The 10,421-nt window shown below is 44.2% G+C and overlaps 1 protein-coding gene and 1 long non-coding RNA gene across 2 annotated transcripts; both read right to left on the bottom strand.

Moving 5' to 3' along the window:
• Positions 1-2,560: 2,560 nt before the first annotated feature.
• Positions 2,561-4,139, bottom strand: LOC126993859 (uncharacterized). Its single transcript, XR_007748350.1, has 2 exons — positions 4,085-4,139; positions 2,561-3,546 (listed from the first exon to the last, which is right to left on the bottom strand). It is a non-coding gene; the product is annotated as an uncharacterized LOC126993859 (long non-coding RNA).
• A 35-nt stretch (positions 4,140-4,174) lies between these two features.
• LOC126993853 (uncharacterized) lies at positions 4,175-8,445 on the bottom strand. Its single transcript, XM_050852992.1, has 7 exons — positions 8,205-8,445; positions 7,365-7,610; positions 6,942-7,103; positions 5,782-5,910; positions 5,266-5,434; positions 4,222-4,231; positions 4,175-4,190 (listed from the first exon to the last, which is right to left on the bottom strand). The coding sequence occupies exons 1-7, from the start codon at positions 8,376-8,378 to the stop codon at positions 4,175-4,177; spliced, it is 906 nt and encodes a 301-aa protein (XP_050708949.1). The 5' UTR covers positions 8,379-8,445.
• Between the last annotated feature and the right edge of the window lie 1,976 nt (positions 8,446-10,421).

The following is a 10,421-nucleotide window of genomic DNA, read 5'->3' on the forward strand; positions in this document are numbered from 1 at the left end:
TATCGCTAGTATGCCGCCTGTCGTCACCACTGAGTTTTGTGGCCGTAAATGTGTCAGCGTATTTTCCCTCTGTTTTTAATGTTTACTAAGCCGTGGGTGTGTTGCCTGAGAGAGAGAGAGAGAGAGAGAGAGAGAGAGAGAGAGAGAGAGAGAGAGAGAGAGAGAGAGAGAGAGAGAGAGAGAGAGAGAGAGAGAGAGAGAGAGAGAGAGAGAGAGAGAGAGAGAGAGAAATATGTTGTTTTGAAATAATAAAAGACCGATCGTCACACACTATGAATCAGACAGGTAATGACGTAGGAAAGTGAAGGTGTTAAAAGGATCTTATACACCTCGATTGGCCTGGTAAGCTTCGCTAACCTGCCACACCCTGACTCTTAGTATTATATGGGTGTTTTACATTGATAAGGCATTTGGTTGTTGATTGTTTGTTTTTTCGTTTATTTGTTTCTTGTGGGTGAGTTAAGAGATGTGTCAGCCCTTTTCTGTCTATGTGTTTATTTTCCTATCTGTCTTGTCTGTCTTTCTTCGTGTTTCTCTTTCATTGGGGTTTCTGTATGCGTGTGTGTCTGTTTCTCTTGTCTCTCTCTCTCTCTCAGGGCTCGGTTCTTGGCCCAGTGCTCTTCATTATTTACATCAACGATGTGGATGTTGGACTCAATAATCGCATTAGTAAATTTGCAGACGACACAAAGGTTGGTAGCTCGGTTCTCAACTTCTCACTGACGAAGACAGGAAAGCCTCCAAGAGGATTTGCACAAAATTTCACCTTGGTCGGATGGATGGGACATGCCCTTTAACGTAGACAAGTGCCAGGTCCTTCAAGTTGGAACAAGAAATAAGTTCGAATACGAAATGCGCGGCGTTAAATTCACAATCGTTCAATGCGTTAAGGACCGGGGGGTCAAAATCGCTCAACCTCAAATTCTCACATCAATGCATCGATGCAGCAAATAAAGCGAACAGAATGTTGGGCTTCATTAAAAAGAAACTTTTTATTCAAGAATAAAGATGTAATACTTCCACTCTACAATAGTTTAGTCAGACCCCACTTGGAATATGCGGTACAGTTTTGGTCTCCTTACCATGCAAAGGACATTGCTAAATTAGAAGGTGTTCAGCGTCGGGCAACAAAAATTATCCTTTCCTTGCGCAACAAATTCTACAAAGAAAAGCTTTTTACCCTTAACATGTTCTCTCTAAAGAAACGTCGCCTCCAAAGAAAACTGAGCGAATGTTTTAAAATACTTAATGGTTTCACGAATGTAGACAGAACAAAATTCTTTATGATCGATGACACTTTGGGAATGAGGAACAATGGCATAAAACTCAAATGTAGACAAGTAAGTTCAGACTGCACCAAATTTTTCCTCACCAACGTTGTAGTGCGAGAATGGAATAAGCTCCCACCGTCAGTGGTCCAGTGTAACACGATTGACTCCCTTTAAAACAAGCTCGACCGTCACTTCCTTGAACTTAATATTAGCTAGAGTAGAAAAGCAACGTTTTGGAGCCATCTGATTAGTGTAGATTCACTTAGGTTTAAGGACAGACCACCTAGTCTGGACCATGGGGTCTGTGGTCTGATTTTCATGTAATTCTATGTAATTCTCTCTCTCTCTCTCTCTCTCTCATTTGGCTGGTTAAGGCATCAATAAATAGGCTTGAGTTTTCTTTATTATGTGTGTGGTTTGCTTTCTGTTGAGTCCTGATGATTACCTTCGGGGTTACCCTCCACACACACACACACACACACACACACACACACACACGGCCTGCACTCAGAATCCATGTCTAATCATTTATCAGTAGTAAGCTGCCTAGCCAATCATCTGTGTGTGTGTGTGTGTGTGTGTGTGTGAGAGAGAGAGAGAGAGAGAGAGAGAGAGAGAGAGAGAGAGAGAGAGAGAGAGAGAGAGAGAGAGAGAGAGAGAGAGAGAGAGAGAGAGAGAGAGAGAGAGAGAGAGAGAGAGAGAGAAGGGGGGGGTGGGCATGAATAAGTTGTTTTTTTATTAAGTGCATCATATTTTCTAACAAACCACATTTCCTTTATTTTACTAGTGTTTTGTAAGTGATTTATGACAAGGTAAACACGTAGACGTTTGTGTTATTCCTACTTCCATTACTCTCATCAGTAGTATTGTATTTCCTTACATCTACGATTCACGAGGACAAAACACACTTGATTATGACCAATTACACTTTTTATCGTGTATGGACATGAGTGATTCCAGTGCCCAAAATGCACTTCGAAAATTAACTCATAAGAATATGTAATTGTCAGCCATTCAGTCACCTAGCCACTCAGTCAGTTAATCAGGCAATTATTTAGTAACTCACTTAGTTTATCAGGCAGTCAGTTAGCCAGTCATTTAGTCAGTCGGCGAATCAGTTAGCCAAGCCAATGAATTAGCCAATCAGTCAATCAGTCAGTCATTCAATCATCTAGTCAGTCAGTCATTGGTCCCTTGTAAATGGAGCTCAAAGGTCACTGTTATATGTGAAGTTATATTTTATATATGAGGGAAAAAGAAATCGTAGTGACCAATAAAAAAAGCAAAGGTTGACTTACACATATTTATTACCTAGTCAGTCAGGTGGAACAAGGATCGAGACGGCGACTAGACAGCAACTATGACCTGAAAACATTACTGATAACATAGACAACAGAACCTCATGTTATTAATCTTTCAGAAATGGAACACTCCGTCAACTCAATAGAATGAATCTTTTCCCGCGTGATGGAACCCACTCTTTGCACCCAGCCTAACCCAGACTTTACGAAGACGAAGGTAAATCAAAGGAGGATAACTGTAAGGTGTGCTGGGAGAGACGGAGGAGAAGCCAGGGAGGTAATAGGAAAGGAGGAGATGGAGGAGGAGGAAGATAGGTATCGAGTTGACTGTGTGGAGAGAAAAAAATATAACAATGACCCTTACCACCATCACCACAACACACACACACACACACACACACACACACACACACACCTTCCTTAGAGCTAAAAATAAACTTAAAACTGATGTCAAACTTAAAAGAATCAAACTTCAACTTCATTTTTCTGTGTAATTAAGAACATAGGCGTTTTAACTCTAAATAAAGGATGAGAAAATTCTTAAACTTACAATTCCGAAAATAAAAGACGATCAGGACTGGAAATCATATAAAGAAATCCAATATCATTACCATGCCTTTGGTTTTTAATACACTTGTTAATTTGTCACTCAGGTTTTTGTATTGGTATTTACACATTCATGATTTACAAAGTCACTCTTAATATCGCTTTCCATGATCAAGAAAGGGATCTCAGAGAGTTACAAGAGGTTCAGATGCTGAAAAAGGATGGTATGGTCGCTAATCTCTTTTGCTTGGGTATATAAGGATTCCAAGGCTGTTGCGTGAATTATGTGGAGACGAAGGAATTAATTCCTTCCTTCCTTCCTTCCTTCCTTCCTTCCTTTCCTCCCTCGCATTACATGTAGAGGCGGACTAGACACATCATTAGAGCAGTCATAAGGATTGATGGGAGACTGGACACAGCGTTGGACTCTGTGGGTAGATAGATGGAGATTGTTATTATTATTATTATTATTATTATTATTATTATTATTATTATTATTATTATTATTATTATTATTATTATTATTATTATTATTATTATTATTATTATTATTATTATTATTATTATTATTATGTATTGTTATTTTTATCATTAGCATCAGCATAAGCATTTTTTTTTTGTTGTTGTTGTAGTTTCGTGTTATTTCGAGGTTTTCCTTTTTGAAACTGAATAGATTATCGCTGTGTTGTTTTGTTGTCCTTTCTGTTGTTTTTGTTGTTATTGGTGGTGATGTTGTTGTTGTTGGTGTGTGTGTGTGTGTGTGTGTGTGTGTGTGTGTGTGTGTGTGTGTGTGTGTGTGTGTGTGTGTGTGTGTGTGTGTGTGTTAATCAGTCACTTACTCCTTAAATCACTAAAAAAGATGAGTCACATTAAATAAATCAGTAAAACTTCTCCCGTCAGACAGAGAGACGGATGGATAGACAGGTAGACGGGTATTACCAGGTAGCTCAATCAACCGTGTCGTACCTTTAGGCGGCAACAGGGTAGCTCAAGGATCGAGGAGGAAGGAGTGGTGGCCCGGACGGTGGCGTTGATTTAACTCCAGCCTCTCCTCCGTCAGTAGATCCACAGGCTGGCAGGTGGAGCAGCCTCTTTGGGGTTGCTGGAAGGTGGCTGGGGGGTAAGGGGAGGTAGATGAGGAGGTGGAGGTGGGTGTTGAGGGTTAGGGAAGCAGATGGGGTGTGGTGAAAGGAAAAAGAGGGGTCAAGGAGGTGGAGGTAAGGAGGGGTAAGTGAGGGGAGGTAGGTTCGGAGGTGAACGTAGACGGGGTGTTACGGAAGAGTGGGTGTGGTGAACGCTAAAGCGGGGGCAGGTGAGGGGGGGGCGAAGGGTAGGTAGGTGAGGAGATGGACGTGGCCGTGGGGAATAAGGGGCGGAAGGTGAGGGCGTGGGCATTGGTGTGGTGAGTCAGGGGAAATAGGGGAAAAGGTGGGCATGGGCGTGAGGATTTGTGGGCATTTCCATGGGTAGTTTTATGATCCTGGTGGTATTTTGACAAAGCTTCTGCACTATGAACGTAAACAAACACTCATGGGGACGCGTCCAACCTCTTTTTTTGGCCTTTAAATGTGACTGATGTAAGAGAAGGAAGTGTCTAAGAATACCGACTATGAAGTTCTCAGTCAAGATTTTGAGTCAAGGTAGGTAGGGCAACGGTGGGTACATGCACTATAGCTGCGTGTGGCTGCGGTGCTCATCTCCGATCCGTTGGCCATTTGAGCCTGTTGTAGTTAACAACCAATTACCCGGAAGACGGGCCAATGTGAAATCCGGGATTACCACAGTTTACCTTCTCGAGTTTTCCCAAGGTACCCATTTATCGATCAGCCTAAAATGGAGGATGAACAGCTGGGTTGGCTGCACGCCGACTGCCCGGGCCTGAATTCGAACCCTGGTCCTCGGAGTTGTAGCCAAGCACGTTGACCACTAGACCACGGAGGCGCTACAGTTTATTCATTTATTGATTTATTTTTGTATTTGTTTGTTTTGGGGGTAAGGGGGCCGCTCAAGGGCTGTAAACAAAAATAGCAATAACAAAGCCCGCTAAGACGTTGCTCCTACATAAGGAAACAGGCCAGAAGAGAGGTCCTTTTCGAGTGGAGACGTGTCTTGAGACTCTTCTCTTGAAAGGTAACTAATAAACTCACCGGTGTCTGTAAGGAGGAGAGCTGGCAGGGCGATGGAGTTGTTCCTGTCATCCTTGAAGGCCCAGAAGTGAATGTTGTCACACTCGACGATAAGCTCAATCATCGGATCTAATGAGCCGCCGTTAATCATCACCATGTCCTCCAGCCTGTAACGCTGCCCTCGACGGTCCTGAGGGAAGGGTGGGGGAAGAGGTAGATCGTTAGGTAGTTGGGCAGTTAAGAGAGATTTGTAGGTAGATAGTAAGGTTGGTTGATAGGTAGGTAGGGAAGTAGATAAAGGAAAGTGCAGAGAGAGAGAGAGAGAGAGAGAGAGAGAGAGAGAGAGAGAGAGAGAGAGAGAGAGAGAGAGAGAGAGAGAGAGAGAGAGAGAGAGAGTCATGCATGCTGCAATGATTTTACTACCAAAAACACCCCTTAAAAAATGAAAGCCATCAAAATTACGTTGCACACACACACACACACACACACACACACACACACACACACACACACACACTCACACTCACACACACTCACCTTGTAGTAGGCTCCCGAGAATTGGTCGCTCAGCTTGGTGGAGTCCTCAGACCCTTTCAAAGACACCATAGCCAGGAAGTCGCCTTTGCCACCGCTCTCTGTTACTCTCTGGTACGTGTCAGGGAACAGCTGTGTGTGGGGGGAGGAAGATGGTAAGGCTGTTTAACATTTAGAAACATATTAGCAAACTTGACGTTTACTTGGAATGAACGGGAAGATGTATATGAAAGACATCTGACCAGTGAAATGTGAGGAGGGACAAAGGTTGGTAATAGGTAAGTAGGGAGGGAGGAAGGTAGGGAGGTAGCGAAGTACAAAGATAGATAAATGGATAGATAGACAGACGGATAGACACTAGAGTACTACGTTAGGAGTTCGGCAGATGTAGACAATTCTGTCGTGTGGCAAAGGTAAAGAGACATTGTGGGGGGTCTCTCTCTCTCTTGAAGTTTGCTTTTATTCCTTACTTTTCTCTATTCATCTGTTTTCTTTTTCCCATCCTTTCCGCTTATCTTTCTATCTATGTATTTATCTATTTTCTTGTCAGTTCCTTTCTTCCTCTTTCATTTCATATCTCTCTCGGTGGCTGAGCGGACAGCGTGCGGGCACGGCGTTCAGGAGGACGCAGGTTCGCGTCCAGTTTGTTATGATAACCCGGCATCGAGTGCCATCGTCGAGTGCCCTAAGACTACCAATCAACCCGGACACTACGTAGATTCTCTGCCAAAGAGGATCAAAGGTGAGCTCCGGAGAACAGCATGAGCCAAGTAAGATGGCGCCACTATAAACACTGATTGCGCCACAGCAGACTGGGAGCCGACCTCCAGGCCCCATCAAGACAGCCTATCGGCGCCATAGGCCAAAGCATAAAAAAAAAACGTATGTAAAATGAAAAAAGTGTTTTTATCTGTCAATATCTATCCATCTATCTATCTATCTATATCTATCTATCTATGTATCTATCTATCTATCTATCTATCTATCTATATATATATATATATATATATATATATATATATATATATATATATATATATATATATCTCTCTCTCTACGTATATATATATATATATATATATATATATATATATATATATATATATATATATATATATATATATATATATATATATATATATATATATATATATATCACTCACGTTATGGAAATTTTGGGTCAGGGTTTGGGTGTTGGGTTCATATTGTACGTTCATAATTGAGTCGAGGATGACGGCGCCTCCGAAGTAGTGGACGTTGTGATCGATGTAGTTCCACAGCCACTTGTTGACGAAGTAGTAGCCGCCCGGACGCCCCGATGATCCCTGCAGGTGAAGACAGATGTGCTTAGACTCGTTTTATTAAACGCAGAAGTTTCTAGGATTTTCATGTACTGATTAGTTACCCTATAAGTGATACTTTTACACGACTTCTGCACCTTCAACGGGGAAAGTCAATCATGAAAACCCGTTTAGTTTTCTCAGTGGCCTTAGGAAATCGTCGTACTGGGAGCCCCAAACGTTTAAGCATATGTGCCTTAGACTGTATTATCTAACGTTTCCTCTTTTACTTCCTTCCTCCCTCACCTTGTAGTGCTTGGTGTTGATATCGAAGGCCACGAAGATGGTAGTGAAGTTATCGGCGAAGCGTCCAGACCAGTCGGTGTTGAAGCTGTAGACGTGGGCCACCTCGAGCAGCGCTGCCACCCCCGCGCCGTTGTAGAAGAGAGGGTCAGAGAGGCCGTTGCTGTCGTAGTCGGCGCCCACCACCACCACTGCATCGGCTTGTTGCGTGATGGCTTTCTTGATGCCGATTATGTTTGTGCCCTCCACCTGATGGCCATGGGGGGGGGGGGGGGGGGTATCAGTGGGCATGGTGTTACCTTGTAAACATTTATGTGTTTGGGTTTATTTGGTGTTACTTTGTGTGTGTGTGTGTGTGTGTGTGTGTGTATTTACCTATTTGTATTTACCAATTTGTAGTCTACCGGGCCCGAGTTAAGCTCTAATAATCCTGTTTCCATATCTACATTTATCCAGCCTTTCTTTCATTTGTGTGTGTGTGTGTGTGTGTGTGGGTGTGTGGGTAAGGGTGTGTTTAAACATATCTGCATATCTAGTTTTCCTTCTATTTTTCATCCTGTTGATATCTTTATTATTCTCCTCCTCCCCCTCCTCCTCCTCCTCCTCCTCCTCCTCCTCCTCCTCCTCCTCCTCCTCCTTTTCCTCTATTTCTCTCTTGCCCTACAATCCCTCCTCATTCTTAAGCATAACACACACACACACACACACACAAACACACACACACACACACACACACACACACACACACACACACACACACACACACACACGTGGACATACCCTACCCTCAGCCCTGACCCCCTCTCCTCCCCCCTCCCCCCAACACCCCCAACCATCACTCACCGTCACAGTGTTAGAACCAAATCCTTTCGGGTCCGTGTTGATGGTGGTGTTGAACTTCTGCTCGTGCACCTCGAGGCCATAATATGAGAACTTGTTCTTGATGTATTCCCTCGCGGCCTCCCTCGTGGGCCGGTTGTCCTCTATGGGGTAGCGGTCCTTGAAGAACGTCTCCATGTGTTGCTTGAGGTCCACCTCAGCGAAGAAATCTCCGCTGACGGTGCCTGTAGCGAGGTGAAAAGGGAAGGTGTGAGTGGCGGAGTAACTCGTTTATTCACTCACCTGCTGATACCTTTACTACTTTACCCACTTCTTTGTTGCCTCACTCCTTTTTCGTCGTAGGGTGGGTGAGGCGACGCGCCCCCGGTGTATGCCCCCAGTGATTGATTATGTGTGTGTGTGTGTGTGTGTGTGTGTGTGTGTGTGTGTGTGTGTGTTCGTGTTCGTGTGTGTGTGTGTGTGTGTGTGTGTGTGTGTAGTAATAATAATAATAATAATAATAATAATAATAATAATAATAATAATAATAACGGTTTATTTAGTTACGGCAGCCGTCAGGCTGAAAATGTACAAATTGTAGATACATTTTAACTTCGTTAATAGGGATTTGGGGTCTGATATGTGTGGAAAGGTTGTGGTGGGGGAGGTAGAGGGGTGGGGGGAGTGCAGTGTGGTGGAGCCGAGAGGGGGGGGAAGGTGCGTGCGGTGTGTGTGTGTGTGTGTGTGTGTGTGTGTGTGTGTGTGTGTGAAGACGCTCGTTGTGTTAAGGAATCGGTGTAAAGAAGGTTTAAAGGAAAACGGATGATGTTTGGTCTAATAACGTGTTTGAAGGGTACTCAGGTGCTTATGAGGAGGAGAATGAGGGGATGGTAAGGGTGATAAGGGTCGGGAAAAGTATGTAAGGAAGGAAAGTAGATGGATTCATAGAATTTGAAATGAAATCAATGCTAATGTTGTCTTTGTTAATTTTTATCCTCCTCCTCCTCCTCCTCCTTCTCCCCTGATCTGTCTGCCGTGCCAGGGTCACGGTGAAGCCTCTGGGCAGCAGCAGTCGTGGATTGGACTGCAGGTAGAGGCTCTTTATGAGACAATGGCTGGAGTTCCAGGGTCCTAGTTAGCTGGACCGTGCCCTAGTTATTTAGGAATGCGGTGTAGAGGAGTGTGGCGACCTTTTCACTGAAAAGCTTCCCTGGGAAACAGTTGTCGGTGCGAGCTCCTTGTCCCTCCCCTCTAACGACGGAACTCCCATCCCTATTCTGCATAGCAGCTGGTTCTTGTTCTCTTCTCCTGAAAGATATGTCTTCCGGGGCCCTTTGAGGTTGTACCTTCTTGCTTCTAGGTGGAGTTTCTGAGGGTTTTTCTTTTATTCAAGGAATATTTCAGCTTTTTGGTCTCTCTGGAAGGATGTATAACACTCTCTAGAGTTGGTGGAGAACACCAGGTGACAGGTGCCACTGGCCAGACCTCGCAAGGGTCGCGGAGTTGTGTTAGACAATTCGGAAAATGAGAACGAATTGCTGGCTCCTCTCCTCCCTTGCCAGCTTTGCTGTGAGTGACCACGCCGTCTCCGTTCTATGGGACAAAACTACGAGGACAATAGCTGAAAAGCACCGGGTTGTGAAAGTCTCTCTCGTGACCGAGGCTCAGGACACGCGATTGGTCTTTGAGGCGTTTTCAAGACCCTGTGGGAGCGAACTCCGTGTTGGAGGCATCTAATGCAGCAGTATCTAATTTCCATACACATTCTTTATCCAATTCAATATATGGTCACACTTTAAGTAATTTCGAGAGCGCTCTTTGATATTTGCCCAAATTGTGAACCTGCATCAATTTCTTACAATGCCTTCGACACTCCGTAAGTGTGACGTCTGTTCCGGACGATTTGCAGCTCAGTACTACCAGCTGAGCATAACTTGTCGCCTCTGTATTAAAAAAAGATTAAGACTTACGCAGGCTGTTACCGAGTGGAAAAAGAAAACACCATGATCTTGAAAAGAAGTTTGAAGCCCTTCAGGAATTTGTTGCGAGCAATGTGGCAGTGACTCCACCATCGACGGTGGAGAGGCCCTCCACCGAGACTGCCCCCTCTAAACGAACCTCCTGCTTCACGGGAGGGCGAGTTACCTGTCTCATAGTTTAACTCCCAGCCTGCTTCACAGGGTAACCCCAGTCTGCCTCATAGGCAAACTCCCAGCCTGCCTCACAGGCTAGTTCCCAGCC

Source organism: Eriocheir sinensis, unplaced genomic scaffold (genome assembly GCF_024679095.1).
Source record: "Eriocheir sinensis breed Jianghai 21 unplaced genomic scaffold, ASM2467909v1 Scaffold690, whole genome shotgun sequence".
NCBI lineage: Eukaryota > Metazoa > Arthropoda > Malacostraca > Decapoda > Varunidae > Eriocheir > Eriocheir sinensis.